General features: G+C 31.0%; 2 protein-coding genes across 2 annotated transcripts; one reads left to right on the top strand and one right to left on the bottom strand.

Moving 5' to 3' along the window:
• Nucleotides 1–1,851: 1,851 nt before the first annotated feature.
• LOC114279167 (early nodulin-like protein 14) lies at nucleotides 1,852–3,554 on the top strand. The gene is made up of 2 exons (XM_028221370.2): nucleotides 1,852–2,355; nucleotides 2,755–3,554. The coding sequence occupies exons 1-2, from the start codon at nucleotides 2,190–2,192 to the stop codon at nucleotides 3,342–3,344; spliced, it is 756 nt and encodes a 251-aa protein (XP_028077171.2). The 5' UTR covers nucleotides 1,852–2,189; the 3' UTR covers nucleotides 3,345–3,554.
• A 7,780-nt stretch (nucleotides 3,555–11,334) lies between these two features.
• On the bottom strand, nucleotides 11,335–13,959 carry LOC114312413 (uncharacterized). Its single transcript, XM_082881906.1, has 4 exons — nucleotides 13,720–13,959; nucleotides 13,499–13,569; nucleotides 12,616–12,778; nucleotides 11,335–11,523 (listed from the first exon to the last, which is right to left on the bottom strand). The coding sequence occupies exons 1-4, from the start codon at nucleotides 13,858–13,860 to the stop codon at nucleotides 11,512–11,514; spliced, it is 387 nt and encodes a 128-aa protein (XP_082738032.1). The 5' UTR covers nucleotides 13,861–13,959; the 3' UTR covers nucleotides 11,335–11,511.
• Nucleotides 13,960–20,571: the final 6,612 nt, after the last annotated feature.

Here is a 20,571-nt window from a genome sequence, read left to right as displayed (position 1 = left end):
GTTTGAAGACGACGAAGATGTTGAGGATGAGGTGATGATCGTTTTTATTCTGTTGCATTTGGCTCTACTAATTTCTTTACTAATTAGTACCTTAGGTTTATGTTTGTGTGTAACTAAGTTTATGTGTATATGTAGATGTATATATTATAATCTGTTGTTAGGATATATTTTATTGTGCTTTACTGTTTGCTGAAGATATGTTTTTTTTTGAACAATTAATTTGTTGAATATGAGTAACATATTATCTTCAGTTATTTGTTGAATATGAGGAACATATTATCTTCAGTTTATTGATGAATTAAACAGATAAAAAAAATTGAATAGATAAAGCTAAAAAAAATTAAACAGATAACTCTCTTGTTTGTCTCTAGAATAAAAAATCAAATTGAATAGATAGGAAAAACAAGTTTGGTGAATTCAACCAAGATGATGAATTAAAGTTTGCTGAAGATATTTTTGTTGTTGATGATGATGAATGGTGATGATTTGTGAGTTGTTTCTCCCTAATGATGAGTTGTTTCTCACCCGAGATGTATGTGGTTTTGATGATGATGATGATGATGGTTTTGTGGTAAAATTTTTTGTAAATATTTATTTATTTTTTTAATGTAAATTGTATGTTTTTAAACAATAATGATAGAGATTTCTTTTTAGAAAATCCCCACAATCCACCCCTAAAGAGATTCACACCACTCATGATGTGAGCCTCACACATACATAAGTGAGCCCCACACATCATGAATAGTGTTAATCATTTTAGAGGTTGTGGTTGTCCTCCAAAAGAGAGGTCTCACTCATTTTCATTTTTTAAATATTTAACAATTTTAAAAATTTTGTTTTTTTAATTTTAAATAAATATATATATATATATATATATATTTAAAAATTTTTAAAATTCTAGTTCGCCCATATATATCTAAAACATAATAAATTATTTGGCCAATACTTAAAAAAAAACATTTTTTTCAAAAATAGAAATAAAAAATATTTTTTCAAAAAAATAAAAATAAAAAGTAATTTTAAAGAACAAAATAAAAAATATTTTTTTTGAATTTTTTTATATATTTTGAAAAGAGTTTGATTATAAATTTTAAATTGAGTTTTGAAATCTTTATTTAGTTATGAATTTAAAAATAAAAACTGAAATTTTTTAATTCAAATAATTTGAAAATTAAATTACCAATTTTCACAAAATAAAATGCAAAAACAAAGAAGGGTCCCACCCACAAGAGGGACTAGAAGCCAGAAAGCTCCTGAGCTGTGAAGGAATTGCCAACTCATGCAGCTACGTTGCCTCTTTATTGGGGGTGTTTGGTGCAGCTTTTTTAAGCCAACTTATGGCTTCTGGCTTTTAAAAAGTTATTTTGGACTGTTTGGTTAAACTTATTTCAAACAGCTTCTGATTCTAACAACTTATTTTAAGTCAAAAAAGCTGATTCTGAGAAGCTGCTCACCCCTTGCTTCTGATTATCAGCTTCTGCTGTGGACATGTTAATTCACGGTTATACTCTTAGATTTTTTTATTTTTTATTTTTTTAAAAATAGAAAAAGACTCAAATGGACTATTAAATATTATTATTATTTTTTATGAAAAATGTAGACAAATAGTGAATAATAAAAAATAAAAATTAATTGAAAAAGCTACTTCACAGCTTATTTAACAAACACTACTCAGCAACTTAAATCTATAATCCAACAGCTATACCAAACAGATTAACCGCTTCTGATTAAAGTCATAATCTATAATCTGTTAAGCTATAATCTATAATCTGTTTTAACAGTTACACCAAACACCACCATTATATTAAATATTTTTATATCCGTTAAGTCTATAAAATTTTGCCACGTAAGAAAATTGACAAATATAGCCCAGAAAAAAAATAAAAACGTAAGACTCTGTTTTTATTACTAATGTGATCATATTAAGCAGAGCACCATTTCCAAAATTGCTTCCTCTCTGCAACAAACGGTAATCTGCCTCTCCCCCTATATAATCCCATCCCAGCCCATCTCTATATCATTTCCTTCTCTATCGTTTTCAAACTTGCCTTTTGGAACTCTCTCTGTTCTGGTCCTTTCCTTGAAGCTTCGTCTCTTTTACTTTTCTCACTTTATCTGTCTCTGTATATATACAGAGAGACATATCAAATCAAAATAGTTTGCATCATCGCTATAATATAGATATAGACATGGGTTCTCGGAGATCGCTTTGCCTGTTGGTAGTGGTGGTCTTAATGGGTTGGTCAGAGGCTTATCAGTTCAACGTGGGTGGGAAAGAAGGGTGGGTCTTAAACCCTTCTGAGAATTACAATCACTGGGCTGGCCGAATGAGGTTTCAAGTCAATGACACTCTCTGTAAGTATAATAATTTTCATTTCATTTATCTATCTATCTATCTATATATATATATATCATGTTTTAATTATCGACGCATCGGGATATATCAATTCAATTGGATCATGCGTATCCGCGATTTCAAGAAATTTGCGAGTCGATTCACGGTTGATATGGCTGGCTTACAATTGTCAAATGAACAAGAGATGCTTTTATTGAATTTGAAAACATCTGATTTTTTTATTTATTTATTTTTTAAAAAATAAAAATGTAACAATGATTTAGAGCATTCATTAGGCATTTGTTTATTAAAAATTGGGTTAACATATGTATGGCTCAATACTTTTGAATATTGCTATATATGTTGTGACCGATATTGATAGGTTTTGTTTAAAAACCAATTTGATGTTTGTTTGGTAGTGTTCAAGTATAACAACGGATCGGACTCTGTGTTGGTTGTGAACAAACAAGACTACGACAATTGCAATACCCAAAATCCGATCACGAAGATGGAGGACGGTAATTCTGTGTTCAAGCTCGATCGATCTGGTCCCTTCTACTTCATCTCCGGAAACAAATCTAACTGTGATCATGGTCAGAAGCTAATCGTCGTCGTTTTAGCCATAAGAAACAAACCCACCACCTCTCCTCCTCCGTCTCCGTCCGCCGGAGCTCCTTCACCGCTGGTCCAAACTCCGTCTCCAAGTCCGTCAACCCCGTCTCCATCTCCAACAGTGTCACCTTCACCGGCCACGTCATCACCTTCTCCATCTCCGGTGCCATCTCCGACTACAACGCCGTCAGCTTCTCCGACTCCGGCACCGACTACTGCACCGGCGTCATCACCACCCACAACTCCATCCCCGGCGACAATGTCTCCTCCGTCTCCGACTCCCGGCGGTAGTCCCGCGAACGTTGCACCACCTCATTCATCTGCACCGGCTTTATCTTCTTCACTACTATTCGTATCATCGGTTACATTTGCGTTATTGAGTTTGTATATTTTTTAGAGTTTGTTTTGCTCATTATCGGTGGTGGATTCATTAGTTTTTTATTTTATTTTATTCAGTTTGTCTTTTACCAGTTTATTGGATTGTCTTTTACCAGTAATTTTATTTTATTGGATTGTCTTCAAGTATATGAGATTTTTTTTGTTTTGGGATTGATATTTTTGGGTTTAGTTTAATGAAATTTATTTATTTTCTGTTTCGTTTAATAAATTTCTGCATTAACTAATTAAATTACTTGTTGCGTTTATAAAGTTGACGTTACTGTATCTTGATTTATTTTTAAATCTTAGAAAATTAAGGGTGTGATTTGTTTGTGTTTTGAGATAAATTTTTTTAAAAAAAATTATAGGGAGAGAGTTTAGAAATTTTTTTAGTTTGTTTGGTTGTATATTTTGAAAATAATTTTCGAGTTTGAGAGTTTAGAATGACTTGATATTTTGTTGTAATTGAGTAAATGTGTATGAAGGAAAAAGTAATTGAGAATGAGAAATGAGAGAGAAAAAGTGATCGATGTGTAATAGAGAAAAATAATTTTAAAATTTATTTGAGAAAATTTGTAATCAAATAAGTATGTTTTTGAAAAAAAAATTTTAAAAATATATTTCAAAACACAAATCAAACGCACCTTAAAATTTTAATCGTATAAAACTGAAGCAATTGATGAGGGGTTGGTGAATTAGAAAAGGAAACAGTTAATCCAAAACTAGACGTTTGTAAAAAAAAAAAAAAAAAATTAATAACAAAGTAATTTCTTTTGAGTGCAACAAAATTAGAAAGAAAAATATATATAGTAATGTCATATAAGAGAATTTTTAACCGTGTATCTTTTTTTATTAAATATGTATAAAAATTTTATTTGATATCAAGTATTTCAACAGAAGATTTGTCGCTTTCATCAAAATATCGGTCGATCAGGCCAATGACCGGGCTGATGTTCGACCGTTCGATCGGCCAGTATATTTTTTTCATAAATTTTTGCCTAAAAGGACTTCGGGGGTGAAAATCTAACAGTTATGAACAGCGATTTGATGAAAACTCTTAGAAGTTCTCAATTTGGTGAAAATTTTTGATATCCTCGATTTGATACTAATTTGATGAAATTGTTAGTGCAGGAAAAATGTTGTTTTTTTTATAAAATTTAAATTTTATAAAAAAACAATTGATGAGCCATTAGAGATTGTATAACCATGTAAAGGAGAAGATCAAAATGATAACGTAGTTATGATTATGAGAGTGTCCGTATCAAACTCAACAAAATTTGAGTCAAATTATAATATAAAATTTACTTTTGTATTTTAATTAACCTATTTTTTATGTCTCTATTCTAAAATTCTTTTTTATTAAAATATTCTTTTTATTATGTTCCTTTGTTTATAATTTTTTTATTATATTTTATTTATAATCTCATTTGTTAACACTGTATTATATTTTATTAAAATATTATTATTTATTTTTATTATTTTCGGATAGTTTTTATTTTATTATATTTTATTTATAATCTTATGGATTAACACTGTATTAATAACAAATATAAGTGGTGAGATATATTAAACTAATATAATATTAACACATATTTATTATTAATATAGTAATAATTGATTAAATGACAAATAAAATATAATATATTAAATATTTTATTATCTAAAATCATTTGTTAAGTTCTCTCTCCCTAATTACATGAAGCAAGTGTCCAATTAAAGTAGCTAGTGAAGAATCGAGTTTGACGAAGTGTGTTTCTATGATTTTATATTATAAAATAGTTAAAAGAAGACTCTAATGAGTTTAATAATAATACTCAGAGATCAATTTCTATTTTTATAATAATTTACACAATGCTGTTTTATTTTTATAATTAATTTATACATAAAAATTTATAAAATGAACAGATTAAACCTTCAATGAAACCATTCGAATAACCCATTTATCGGTATTACTAATTGATGGTTCTTTACAACTCTTTTCTTCAAAAATTAGCGAAGTTGCAAAATTCCTGGTTACAAACTTGAATAAATTTAAAACATTACTTCCTAATCATAAAAAAATGTAAAAACTTGTAAATCATTATTATTATTAATTAGTATTAAAGAATAATTCAAGTAGTATTAGGCCTCTTTTGGCAAATAGGTTAAAAGTCAACTTGTTAATTTTTTGATTTTTTTAATTATATTACCTCTTTATTTTTTTACTCATTTTTTTGTAAAAAATTTAAAAATCAACTTTTAACTTTCCAAAATAAGCCTTGACCTTCGCTTGACATAAGTTAAAATGAGATTTTTTGGCTAAAATAACAACAAAAAGATAAAATAAATTTTTTAATTTAATAAGATAAAATATCACATCCAAATTATAATCATTTCGTTTTTTTCTCACAAAAATTAAAAAAAAAAAATTAAAAAACCTATCATAAACGAAACTTTTTAACCCAAATTAAAATAACAAAAAAATTAAAAAATCAACCTATATCCGAAACAAACCCTTGGTATATACGTCAAAATATATACATATGACAACTCCTTTGGATAACCTAGTTTAATCAAGTGAAATACTTATTATTACATAAAAAATTTCAAAGAATGATCTTTGACTGATTGAATAGTCATGATTGTCTGTATGTATACGTGTCTATTTGTAATGACGACAATGTGTTGCTCTTTGCTCTTCGTTTACCCAAAAAAAAAATATATGGAAAAATTAATCACATTAATAGAAGGCTTCGTCCGGGTGTATTATTACGTTTTGAGAATAATTAACGATTTATAAATTTAAATTTATAAATTCATGAAGGGATCAATTACTCAAGGATCGATCGCAAAGCTTTGTGATTGAGCGCTTCCTTCTGTTTTAGCAATAGAGGTTAAGATATTGAGATTGATCGCAACCAACTAGGCCTAGTTTAGTTAGTTACCATATTTTTTTTAGGATTTAGTTCTAAGGAGGTTATGGGTTCAATTCTCCTTAGGGGGAGTTGAATGTTGAATTAAGGGAGTGCAAGCCCTTAGGTACTTTGTCAAGGGTGAGGAGATCTTCTCCCATAGGGCCCGTTTGTTTTGGGGTTAAATAGATGGGAGGAGATTAGGATGGAGGAGGTGATATAGATGGAGGTTGGAAGGGGGGATTGAGATGAAGATGGTATTAGAAAAATAGTGAAAGGATTAGAAATTTTATTATTATTTTTTATTTTTTATATATTGGGAATTTTTTTTGAAATATTAATGTTTAATTTTTTATATTTTTTTATTTGTTTTATTATTTTATATAAAAATAATTTAACAATTCTTACACTAAAAACAAATACAATTTTACTTAATCCCCTCACTATCAATCTCCTCACTAACAATCCCCTCACTATTAATCCCCTCACTATGAATCCCCTCCATTCTACCTCTGAAAACAAACGGGGCCATAGATGTTAATCTAACAACTAACGTTTGCCGATCAAAAAAAAAAATTGAGATTGATCACTGATTTTTTTTTTTAATTTTCTTTTGAAAAACTTAGGATTTTTATTAGAAATTTATATAGAGAACCTTTTTTGATCTTTCAGCGTCAATATCCAAGACTATATTATATTACAAATAGTGTCTCCAAAGAGTGAGTTATTTCAATAGTCTTGGAGAGCCAGTCTCCTTTCTCTCTCAATATCCTATTTTTCTGCGTTTGGTTTGAAAAAAAATGGAGGAGCATGAAAGGGAAATAAATAGAAAATAAAAAATTAAAGAAAACAGAAGGAAAATTAATTAAGTGTTGAATGGGAGCTTTACATAAATAAAAAAAAAATCAATAATTACATTATCGATTCATTTTTATCTTATTTAATTGAATAGGTATATATCATTTAATTATTTGAAGATTAGAATAATAAAATTATATAATTATTGAAGCTTGACCAATTTAATTTTTTTACATAAATAATAATCTCAGTAAAATATAAAACTTATAATTCAAATCACCAACTTGGAGTTAGGCTAAGCCATAACAGAACAATTGGTAGCTCATTTAAGTACGAAAAGACGGGTAAACCAAAAGAATTGGAGAAGTCAACTTAAAATAATATTATACACTATTATTGATTGAGATTTATCAAGTTCTCTCTCAAAAATTAACTAAAAATAATTTAAGATCTATTAATTTAATCAATAAAAATTATAAATAATAATAAGTTCTATTAATTTAATCAATAAAAATTAATAATAATAATAATAATATAATTTTCAAGGAACTTGTCAGTTGTCAACATCAAATGTTTGTTTGTACACGTAACACAACCAAACTGCCTCCACGTTAACCATAAAAGACATAACACTGCTTTGACTTTTGGAAGATATTCCTCAGTGTCGGTAAAAAAAACGGATATAGAAATTTTTGGGAGTTTTAAAATAATAATTTTAAAGGAGTTTTAATGAGTGAAATTTATTTATTAATGTCATATTTTAGTTTATTTTTTTAATTTGTTTTTAATGTTATATAAATTTCTAGAACTCTCCACTGAAAACGGATGAGCTTAGATTTCGCGATTGGACTTGATTTTTTTAATAATTATAAAAATATGTATAAAAAAAATTTAATAACTACCAATATTTGATTCCAAACCTGTGGAAGGGGTACTGTTGTGCCTTACCGCTGCCCCTTTATAAGAGATTGTTGTGAGTGTTTTTTTGTTAATATTGAGTCTCATGATCATTCATGAGTTGGTTGCCCTAATTCAATTATAAATTACAATATGTTATTGCTAATTATGATATGATCCTCTATTTGACTAGGAAGAAAATTGATGTTAATGTTGAGTCTCATGACTTTTTAGGGGGAGTGTCTAATTTGTCCTTTAAAATGACAAGAATTATATAGATCATTTCAAAACCCCTTAGTATTTTAAAATTTATTTCTTTTACTATAATACCCTCATATATATATATATATATATATATATGTGTGTGTGTGTGTGTGTGTATCAATATGTAATCACTCACTCACTCTCATCTCAATCTCTTTTCTCTCTGTCTTGCACTTATCACTATTCTCTTCATCGATGCCATCGCCGTTCTCCATCTACACCACCACCGCCGCTCACCATGGAACTCTTTCTCTATCGTCTTCATTACCACCATTATTTGTTACATCCACAACTTCAGATCTGTGATTATTCACAATTGTCGTCACAGGAAAAGGACGATTTGTGACGGTTCGCAAATCTCAAATCTGAGATCCCTCTCTCTCTCGCTCTCTCTCACTCTCACTCTCTTCTTCTTCTTTTTCTTTTTCTTCTTCTCTTGATCATCTATTTTCAAACTCTGTCTCTGTATCTCTCTTTCTTCTTCTCATGATGCTCTGTTCTTTCAACAGTAAAATTTTACTCTAGTTCATGACACAAAACTCTTCTGTAAAACCATCATCATAGTTTGTTTCAAAGTAAAATTTTACTTTGAATTATTATAAACTTTACTTTGATTCAGAGTAAAATTCTACTCTGTAATTAAAAAAAAAAAAAAAAAGAGTAAAATTTTACTTTGAATCAAAATAAAAATTACTAAGGCCAAGTTTGGCAACTCCCCAAAAAGATAAAAAGCCAAAAAGTTACTCAAAAAGTTAAAAAGTTATCACTATTCACCAAAAAAAAATTAAAAAATTAATTTTCCACCAATTAGTACAACTCAGCAATCACTGCTGTTCAGCTCTGTGCTGCATGTGGCCGAACAAAATTGCACAGTTTGGGTGCAATTTTCACACACTGTTGTTCGGCCTGTGGAGTCCCATCACAGGTCCCGTTTTGATAATCTGAACCATTCAATATGTAAAACTCGTCGAGTATTATATGTCTGTAAAAAAATCACATTTATCGGATATGGATAACTATATGATCAAATCAATTTTGTATAAAAAAAAATAGATGGTGTTATAATTAATGATTGAAAAAAAACAAATCTGATCAGATAGATATCGATATCTGATCAACGTGATTTTTTATAAGCATATAGTACTCAACGAGTTTTATACATTAACGGTTCATATTATCAAAATGAGACCCGTGATGGCCTCCACGGGCTGAACAAAACCGTCCAGTGCAATGCCATCACGGGTCTCATTTTTATAGGCATATAGTACTTTACGAGTTCTACACATTAAATGGTTCAAATTATCAAAATGAGACCCGTGATGGCCCCCACGGGCTGAACAAAACCGTCTGGTTCAATGCCCGAAAAGTAGCCAATAATTTCTTACCACCAATTCGGCTCAACAAATTGTACAGCTATACAACACACATCTCTAATCTTCTCATACATACTTCTTTATACAATTTTTTAACACACATTTTTCCATAAAAAGTAAAAAAGTTAACTCAAACATTCATATTTTTTTCCTCAACTTTTTAGTCCAAAAAGACAAAAAATGCACTTATTTAGGACACTCCAAACAACCCATAACTTACAAAAACAGATTAGTAAGCATATCAGTATGTTGTTAACCAGAGTAAAATTTTACTGTTATAAAAACAGAGTACATATTAAATGAGCAAACCATAGTCGAATTTTACTTTTAGATCTATGAACAAATAAACAAAAACTCTTAATTTTTCATTGCAATATCTCGATTTCTCATTTTTTTGTCAATTTTTTTTTTTTTTAATCTCTGATCTGAAGTTATTGATCTCAAATATGAATTCATAAGTATCAAATCTGGATGGTGGTGGTTTAATGATAAAAATGGTGGTTGTCGGCTGACAGTGAGGATGAGCGACGCTGATAGACGATGAAGATGGTGGAGATGATGAACAAACATCGAGTTGGCGAAGAAAGAGAGAGAAAGAGAGAGAGAGATAGAGTATAATGATTTCAATTTTGACCCAACCCTTATTGTATTCTAGACTCGGGTTTCATAGTTTCGTATTGTTGATCATATCTTGTTTCCCTTGTGTTATTGGGTTGTTGTGGTTACGTTTAGAACAGATTGGTTGCTTAGTTTTCAAACTTTTGTTGCCCAGATTTTTGCTCCTTCGCTCGAACGGGTTTTGCAAACTCTCAGTACTTTTGTAGGTCTGCAAAACTACTGGGAGAATGTATTCTACGCTCAAGCGGTTCTTTTTGCGCTTGAGCGAGCTCAGCTCGAGCGGCCTTTCTTGTGCTCGAGTGTTTGTCTATTGTCTGCAAAACTACTAGGAGTGTACATTCTGAGCTCGAGCGTCATTTCTTGCGCTCGAGTGGACTGTGTATATATCAGTTCACAGCAACACTTGTATACATCATTTTTTTCACACATTTTTCCTTCAAAACCCTAAAGTTGAGACCCTCTCTCTCTATAACACTACAACAAGTTGGGTCTTGAACGATGAATTTTTTTTGTCTCCAAGGAGCTTATTTCGTCACTATAGACATTTGTGAGGAAATATTTTCCTCACCGGTTCGTCATTGAATGTTTGTCACTAAAAAACGCCGTGGGGAAAAATAATTTTGTCACCAATGAAATTACTTCAGTGGCGAAAATTTTTATCACCAATAAAATATCATTTTGTTACAAAAAATCTTCATTTTCGTCACCAAATAGTTATTCAGTACCATATTTATAATTTTAGTTGACAAATAAATTTGTCATACATGTTGATCATTGATGACGAAATAATTTCGTCACAGTAAGATGTAAAGTTGACGAAATTGTTCATCTCCAAAAGGCCATACATGGGTGACGAAATTTATTTCGTGACAAAAATATATATACGTGACAAAATTTTTAGTCACCAAACAGCAAAATCAATGAAAACTTTCATATATAAGCTGTAATAAATTTTATCACAAAAAATATTTATTAGCGATGAATAATCACTTTGTCATAATAACAAGTACAAATGACGAAAAAAATTCATCACTAAACTTGTTTCATATTTTATATTTCAATTTAAATAATTATTTCACACAAATATCCCTGCTCATTTTCCAATAGCCTTTTAAATGTACTAAGAAATCTACTAGCTGTTATACACCACTCCACAAAAAAATTCACTAAACAATTTATATTATCAATCAAAATATATCCATCAAACAAATTTAACAATAATCCATTAAGTATAACAAAAAACTAAAGCAAATCTCAAAATAAACTAACGTGGAGTCCACAAAAAAAAAAAAAAAAAAAAAAATCAACGCTTGATCTTGATTTGCAAGTATGCTTCCAAATGTCATCAAAAATCAATCTGCAAAGAAATAAACAAGAAAAGTATTAACATATTATCAATTACATTGTATAGATCTCTCTATCCATGTCAATACAAATTGTGTACACAATTAGTCTAGTTTAACAACCAAAAGTTCCTTTGTACATGGCAAGCTCCTATTAATCACATCACTAACTTAGAGCAACTCCAACACTGCCTAGCAAAAATACACAAAAAAATAAACACATAGTTTTGTCTCTACTTTGGTTAGTGTGTATTTTAATAAGGGTTATATGACAAAATTAATACCAATTAATACCACAATAACAAAATTTCATTCCAAATTAATGTGAATATAATGACAATCAACATCTCAATGCATGGAAACTACCAAAATATAATGACAATTAATAAAGAACCATGTTTAATTTTGTGTGTGTAATATATATCAACATTAAATATAAGAGTAAAAAAATAATGTAAATCAAGAAAAATAACCTGATGGAATAAAAGTATAAATACATGGGACTAAGTGGGTTATAAATTTTCTTCATGGACTTCTTCGGTGAGTATCCCCTAAAAGATTTATCAATTTTACATAATTTTATCTTTAGTGAGTATAAACAATTTTTAAAATTTTAAAAATATTTTTTTGACATTTATTTTTGTCAAATTAGTTTATATTTTATCAAATTGACGACTTTGCCATTGAAATTGAGCAACGATATCTTCAATTGTCCTCATTTGAAACAAGATTCAAAATTTAGGGTCAAATGTATTACAATTGAAAAGCAAGGGATCAAAGTGACACAAGACCCAAACTATAGGAACCGTTAGTGTAATTCGCCCTTAAACAATTTCAAAAAACAAATTGAAAATAAATCCAACAAATAGGGTAAATCACTTAACCAATGATTTTCTATAGGGGTAGAGTGGGATTTGTAAATAGACAGACTTAAACATGCACAAGGCAAAAAAAAAATACACTGAGACTACCATTCATTTCTGGTGTTTAGGCATTTCACACTAATAGGACAAAAGCAGCAGCAAAAAAATGATAAGATGAAGTTGTGAAGTGCTTCCTACTGAACTATACAAACTAGAAAGTAGTACAGGTAGAAAGCTTGTTACCTTTCCATCATCTGTTACACAATTGCAAAATTTGTGCTTTGGATTTTCAAGATCTCTACAACATAAAATATCTTCAGATTGATTAGTACCCAAGAAATGATAGTACACCTCATGGTTCAAGTTGGCACTGGTCTCAGTCCTAGCATCCAAATTTTCACTCTCCCTACAGACAAAGACAAAAAAAATTACCATCATTACTATGATATAGATTCATAATTCCCCCAATATTTTTTATTTTGTGAATTCTATTTTCAAAGGCAAAATTACTAGTGTTATTCCAACCCAAATTGGCAATTTGAGAGGCATCATTGTATTTAACCTGTCAAATAACCTTCTTACTGATCATATTCCTTCAATTTTAAAAAACATTGTGAATGTAGAGGCTTTAGATCCATCCAGTAACTAGTTGTCTAGTGTAATCCCTCCAGAATTAACTTCCCTTAGGTTTATTGAAGTATATAATGTTAGCTACAATGACTTGTCAGGCATTATACCAAGAGGATTTCAATTTGACACCTTTGGCAATGACTATTATATGGGTAATTTTGGCCTCTATGGATTTCCGCTGTCAACAAGATGCTCTAAGAGGAGGATGGCACCAATCAATAGCAGCTTTGAGAGGAGGACAACACTAATCAACAGCAGCCAACAGAAGGAGGTGCTGAGACCTCTGTGGAGTTGTTTATTATTATTAGTCCATAACAGAGTTACTGCTACATTGTAATTTTCAAAATATCACCCAAATTGGGGGAAAAAAAGTAAAAAAGAAAGGGCCATACCCCAGACTCATCATCTACTCAAATTTCTTCATATATTAGTTACAGAATTAAAACTACAAAATATCCAAGTGAATATTACAAGCCAAGGCTGTTGTTTTACTTACTTGGGAGGTAGGTATCGGCTATAGAAAAAACCTTTGCTATCATGGGTCCAACTGGCATAGGAAAACTTAACCTGCAGCAAAATGAACAAAAATAAAAACACACTTTTTACCAAATAAGATATGCATATATATATAGACAGGAAAAAAATATGCAATATATATTTCTATCGATGGTCTTTTTCAATTCATATTAAAAGGATGATGAATGTTTTAGTACTCACCCAAGACACAGTATCAAGCTCGATTGTCTTATTTTCAACCTGCATAACTTTGATAGTGATCCAATCACTTCCATTTGAGCTACGTCCATATGCCAAGTACTTGGCATCTTGGCTAACATCACATATTCTCATTGAAACCATTCCATCCTCGCTAAGTTCGTTCTGATCAAACAAAACCTCTAGTACTCCATCCAAACTATCCTGAAATACAATTCAAGAAAGCAAAGAAAAAAACAGGAATCAATGAATTTGTAAACCAAATTTTAGACCTCTCATGAAATAAAATCTCACAATATTGTCCACATAGTTGTCAAAGTAATGAATACTACTCAATTCAAATAAAATGAAGAATGAAGATAAGGTTGAAGTAATAAAAGATATGGCACTTTATTGTCCAAGATCAAAATAAATTTTGTAAGTTGTAGCTTATATCTTCTGCATCAAATTTTGAAACTTTAAAGTAATGATCAGAGAACTATCCGTTCGCAATGATAAAGACTATACACGGAAATAATAACTAACAAAAACTACTTTTAAAAATAAAAAAAGTAAAATAAACAACAAGACATTGATGTTTCCAATTCATCGATTACTTTAAATATGCAATAGTGAAGTTATATTCATTTGTAATAATTGCATCAAAATTAGTAATAGGCAAGTTCACATCCACCAACAACCAAAAAAAAAAAAAAAACTTAGAACTTGATTTTAAGTTTGTCAATTGTTTATTATATTTTTTGATGATATACATCAACAAAAGCCACAAATTAATCTCAAGGAAATTGAAGAATCTCTAGCACAGAAAAATATTTTTACTCATTGTAAATTTTGCACATCATCATCGGTAACTAAACTAATGTGATTAGAACATTAATTAAGAACTCAAGTCAATTTTAACCTTCTAAAACACAAACACTCACAGATACAGAGAAGCAGAGATGCTCAAGACAAGAGAAGAACAAGGTAATGAAAGAAAATATTAACTAAATCAAACAAAATGAAACTCACTTAATAATAAAAAAAACACTAAACAAAAAACAAACACTACACAAAAGTGAATAATATGTAAACAAAGAACAAACACTAAACTCACTTGATAAAAAAAATATTAACTAAATCTTAAAGAAAATTGATTAAGTATGAAAAGTGAATAATATGAGGATTTCAATCAATAAACAAACACTACACAAAAAACACTAAACTGATGTGTATATATATAATAAAAAAATTATACTATATGTATCAAACTTTACTCACTTGAAGAATTGAATCCAACCCAGTACCCAAACATTAACTATCAAATGAATCACATAAGGCCATGTGTTGGGGTTTTGAACTCAAGCTCAATTCTTCTGAAGAGTGTTGTGAGGCTTGGAAGGTCATGTGTACTGGGAATCATGGGCCTTGTTTGTGTGATTGTTGGGTGTTTTGTGGGAATCGGGAGGCTTGTGGGAAGCAAATCGGTGAGGTGAGTTACAATTTGACACTAGCTTTCACAGATTTTTTAATGATTTGATTGAATTTGATCATTTGGTGTGCTATTGTGGTTATTCTGTTTGAATTGGTTTTTTATTCTAAATTGTTTCATGGTTTTTTATTCTGTTTGATTGAATTTAATTAGATTTTTTTATTCTAAACTAGTTATGTGGCATTTTATCAGAAGCATGAGACTTTACTGTATATAGAATCACTAACAATTCATTCACTTCAATGATTATATTAGGTAGAATTTGAATATCATAATCAGAATACAGAACATGTTAATCATTCTATTTTCTATATTTACCCCTCAAATTAAAATCATTCAAGTTGTTTGGAGATGTTAGAAGCAACGAATGGAATGACTTTAATCTCATCTTAACAATGAATTCCATTTACGCAAACACGTCCGAAGACAGAGTTAGGGTAGAGAATGAGAAACCCAGAGACCTGAAGAGAGAGAAAGAGGGGTAGAGAAAGAGAAACAGAGACAACAAACTGACATGGAACTCACAGTGGTGCTATAGCTTGAAGTCGGTACAGGATGAACTCACGATATAGAGGATGAACCGTCCTCACGGTGGAGGATGAACTCACAATGGTTCTTTGTTACAGCTTTGTGAAAGAACTATAGATAGATTAGGGCACAAAGTTCTAATCAAGGAGTTTTAAAAAAATTTGGGACTGAAATTTTGATATTATTCCATTAGGCGCTAAATCAGAATTTTTTTTTGTCACTTTAATTTTGGGCGTATGTAAATATAGAGAAAAATATGAAAAAAATAAAAATAAATCATAATTCATAAATTGGGCAGTAATATGAAAGTATTCCTACCAAAAAATAAATCTGTGTGTTTTATGAAATTTTTTAGTCGCCAAATTTGCAATTTGTTATAGTGAGAGAGAGAGAGATATGAGAGGAAAACTGATAAACACACACAAAAATATATATATATATATATTGTACTCAATTTTTTTTCATTACCACTCAATTTGTCAAAATTTTCCCTTCAAAATTAGTGACAAAATAATTTCCTCACTAAAAGGTCTCAAAATATTAAAAATTATATATTTCTCACCAAATAATCTTAAAATATTTAAAATCAAGTTTTTCAAAAAAAAATGTAAAATTATTAGTGACGAAAATATATTCCCCACTAATAATTTTATAATTGGTAACAAATTTTTTTCTCACCAAAAGTCTCAAAATTTTGGCACCAACAAAAAAAATTAGCGGGAAAACTTTCAATGACGAAACTTAATTTTTCCTCACCTAAAAAGAAGTATTTATTGACGAAAATAAATTTCGTCACCTATTATTTTTATTTTCTTATTATATGTGACAAAATTTTATAATTCATCACAAATTATTCTTATTTAGTGACGAAATTTATTTTCTTCTCTACTTTTCGTCACCATAGATTACTTTTGTTGTAGAACCTACATTCTCTCTACATTTTCACTTAGATCCGTTGGTTTCTCTACCCTAGTGCCTTTGGGAAAAAGGTAGAGTATCTCAAAAGCTCCATTTTGATCCAAACAAAACTCGGTTTCGGCGTCTTTGAAGTTTCCCCTTTGTTTTGCTCGTCTTCTAACTTTGAGGTAAGGACTTTCTACACTCTTCTACGAGTTTTAAATTAGTTATTTGTTGATATGTAGGAAATATTGAAACTTGAGGTGATTTTTAACAAACCTAGGGTTTTGGGTTTAAACTAAAATAGGGGTTTTCGAATGTATGTGTTAAAAATGGATATGGGACTAGATATGAGGTTGTATGGTGTTAAATACGTTGATTTTGATACTAGGGATGGGTTTTGGAAGAAAATGGAGGTTAACCCTAAAATGTCTTAAATGGATATTTTGTATAATAAATGAAATTGGCATTGAGAATGTGAAATTGGATGGATGCTTATATAAATGGTGGAGTTGAATATGTATTACCTCTCACCTATGAAAATTTTGATAATTTATCTATCGCGGAGATTGTATGTATATAAATGGGGCTATCGGTGGAGGACAAATATGATTGTTGTAGAAAATGCATGAGGATTAGGTGTATTGAAACTAATCTCTTATCAGTTGTCATTGAATATGACTGTATTTTAATACATTGTAAATGTATGATGTGTGGAAGGAGAAAGAGGATGTACTCCATGCTTGGGAGAGGAAAGGGGATGGACTATAGTAAATTAAGTTGGCCTGTGTGTCTAGGGTGAAAGTCCCGAAACTGTGCGTATACATGGGTGCCGATTCCCGCTGACGAAATTTTCGTAAAATGGCAAATAGATGTGTTTTTATGACAACTATATTGATTTGAGACCCAATGAGTTGTATCTTCAGTTTGATTGATTGAGTGAAATGGACATGATTAATGAATTGAGATATGAAGCTGGACATAGCATGGTTTTGGAAAATAGTCGTAAATGAGTTTGAATCATAGGCATATCTTTGTCAAATTTATATATTGTGTTAAATTGTTTCTACTACGTTTTGGCTCACCCTATGTGGGAAAAACATTTTAGGTGTTGGTAATATGTTTCTGCCAAGGCAGTAACTAGGAAGAGTCGGGAACAAGAGCTTCTTTTTTGTTGTAATTATTTTGTATAGCCAAGGGCTTTAAATATATTGACTTAAAGTCCATTTTTGTTGTAACCAAGAACCCATATTGGAAAGTTGTAAGCCTTTAGGGCATTTATTATTTGTTTTTCTTCCAGTTTCTATCTCATGCTGTGATATATGCTGTAAATTCAAAGATAGGCTCATGAATGTATAATTGCATATGTCACTCTCTTGTACAATTGGATCTCATCTATGCTTTGATTCTTATTTTCTTGGTTGGCATATTGTTTTATTTCGGGGCGTTACAGAGAGAGAAAGAGAGTGCTATAAAAGAAATGGAAGAAAGATAGGGTATAATGGTCAAATAAAATATTCAAATAACAAATTTTGTCCTTTATACAGAAGTTTATAATTATAAGGAGGTTTTGAAAGTACTAAATTTTTTTTCTATCTTTTTAACAAGAAAAGAAAGTTAAGAGGGATTTATGGCCAAATTTCTTGATTATTTATGAGTTCGTTGCCCTAATTCAATTCTAAATTACAATATGTTATTGCTAATTATGATATGATCTTCTGTTTGACTAGGAAGAAAATTGATGAGAATGTAAGGTTGATATAACTTACAAGTTCCCAATTATGTTTTATTTTCTTCTAGTTTATCATCATTCCCATTTTCTCTCTATTTTCAGCTTTTAATCTCATTACTGAGAAAAAAAAATTAAAGTAACTATTTCGGCTCCAATGACCCTGTCATAAATGAGGATCTTCAACTCCTCCATGCCTACAGGATACATTATATATGCCCTAGGATATAGTAGATTTTTTACTTTTATTTTTTTGTTTCTGTTGGCTACATATTTTGTACAAGCCAATTACAATTCGACGCGTGGCAGTTAGTATTGGTTATTACGAGATCTGAGCAGCGGTGAATCAACAAAAAGATGCAAGGTGATATGGCTTCAACGGTTACTCACATTTAAATTCAAATTTAGGAGGGAAGTCTAACTACAAGTGATTGCATAGTGGGCTAATTACAAGCCAACATGATCAGCGGTTATGGAGGAGCAGTTCGAAGGTTGGAAACGTAGTTTGATGGTCATCCTAGAGAAGTATAAATAGCAAAGAAGGCCCCAGAAAAAACCCCCAAACTTAGATCCAAAAAACCAGTCTTATTATACTTATTTTTCTTTCCAGTTTTACATTTCCAGTCTTACATTTTCTGTACTTTAAATTCCTGCACTGCACTTCATTCATAGGAGTAGTTTCAAGTAGATTGTTGCTGTAAACCTCTACGAGGTTGAGTTTGGATCATTGTAAGTTTTTTTAATGTTAATGAAATACTTCAACTATTTTTCATTTAATTATTATTTTGCTTAATTCTCCTAAATCAAGCCACCAGTAAAAGTCCTCTTCATTGAGGCTGAAAGAACTAAAATGCAATCGTCTGATAATTGGTTGGCAATTAATTTTCTGTAAGGACTGATTGATCCTTGCTGGTACGCTCGCAATTACAATAATAACCTTCGAAAGCCAAAAATCCAACATATATTTTTGGCACGCCCAGTGGGACTAATTGAAATGGCTAGACGTAAGAGACAAGGAGAAAATGAACGCTTGGAAGAAGGCGTGGAAAGAGAGGTAGAGATACCTAATCCAGAGGATAATGTGATAACACATCCTGTGAAAACTCCCATTTTATCAGAACCTATGGTCGAACAGACCAGCACTTCAAATAAGTACCACATGTTCATAATATTGGACGAAACCAAGGAATTGGACCATCCACTATTCCATCTACTCAGCCAATAAATCCATGGGGTGGCCTAGTAGATGCTATGGGACAGCAATTAATGAACACAATGGAAAGGTAGGCAACATTCTTTTTGGATCGAATGAATAACCACCAACTAACAAACATAAGACACATGGAGGAAGTTTCAAATGTCCTTCAGCAAAGATTGGCTAGAGATAAATAGCCTATGCAAGTTAATGGACATTCTAATGGTCAAATTAGTAATTAGAACTATGAAAGACCATCACCTCAGTCTTGGTACGAACCTATTCTGAGGCCTATAGCAGGTCAAAATGCCTCAGTACTTAACAATGAAGCCATGCAATTTGGTGGATCTGTCCTAGTATAAGAAAATGGCATAAGAATGGTTCCAAATCCCATGTTCGAAGCCATACCTGGCACAAGGGGGTTCACTAATCCCTTATTCGAATTTATACCCGGGGGGTTAGAAGGTTTTCCTACAAATGGAAGAGACACAACACCAGTTCCAGCACCTTTCGTAGGTCCTTTCGCAGGACAAGCTCAAAGGGGTTACCCACACCTCCAACAGCAACCTGCACCACGGGGACAACCAGTCCCAAATTTACCACTTTATGGGCCAAGAGGACCACAGGTACAAGTTTGCCCACCAAATCCTGTGTTTGCCCCTTCAGTAGTGGTTCAGCAGGCACAAAATATGGTCCCTAGGGACCAAATTGCTGACATTGTTAGAGAGATGTGCGGACCAATGGCTCGGGGGGTCCAGACTTTAGTGTACAGGAAACCATACCCAGAATGGATAGACAGGGTACATGAATACCTAAGAGGTTTCAGGATACCGGATTTTGCCCTTTTTTATGGGAATGGAAACTAATCAACAGTGGAGCATATTGCTAGGTTTGCTGCTCAATGCGGTGAATTTACTAATAATGACTACATGAAGTTAAGGTTATTCCCAAATTCCCTAATTGGGGGAGCATTTGTATGGTATATTAACCTTACACCTAGCTCTATCCAAACTTGGCAACAAATGGAAGAGGCAT

The sequence above is a fragment of the Camellia sinensis genome, chromosome 8 (assembly GCF_055761805.1).
Source record: "Camellia sinensis isolate YWXY chromosome 8, ASM5576180v1, whole genome shotgun sequence".
In the NCBI taxonomy this organism is placed as follows: domain Eukaryota; kingdom Viridiplantae; phylum Streptophyta; class Magnoliopsida; order Ericales; family Theaceae; genus Camellia; species Camellia sinensis.
Note: the sequence above shows the minus strand (reverse complement) of the source record. Positions and strands in the feature narration are given on the sequence as shown.

Coding starts and splice junctions, on each gene's coding strand:
- LOC114279167 (XM_028221370.2), top strand. CDS start 2,190: ATGGGTTCTCGGAGATCGCTTTGCCTGTTGGTAGTGGTGGTCTTAATG. Junction 2,356..2,754: donor TCAAGTCAATGACACTCTCT/GTAAGTATAATA, acceptor TTTGTTTGGTAG/TGTTCAAGTATAACAACGGA.
- LOC114312413 (XM_082881906.1), bottom strand. CDS start 13,860: ATGGTTTCAATGAGAATATGTGATGTTAGCCAAGATGCCAAGTACTTG. Junction 13,570..13,719: donor AGCTTGATACTGTGTCTTGG/GTGAGTACTAAA, acceptor ATTTTGCTGCAG/GTTAAGTTTTCCTATGCCAG. Junction 12,779..13,498: donor AGCCGATACCTACCTCCCAA/GTAAGTAAAACA, acceptor CTTTGTCTGTAG/GGAGAGTGAAAATTTGGATG.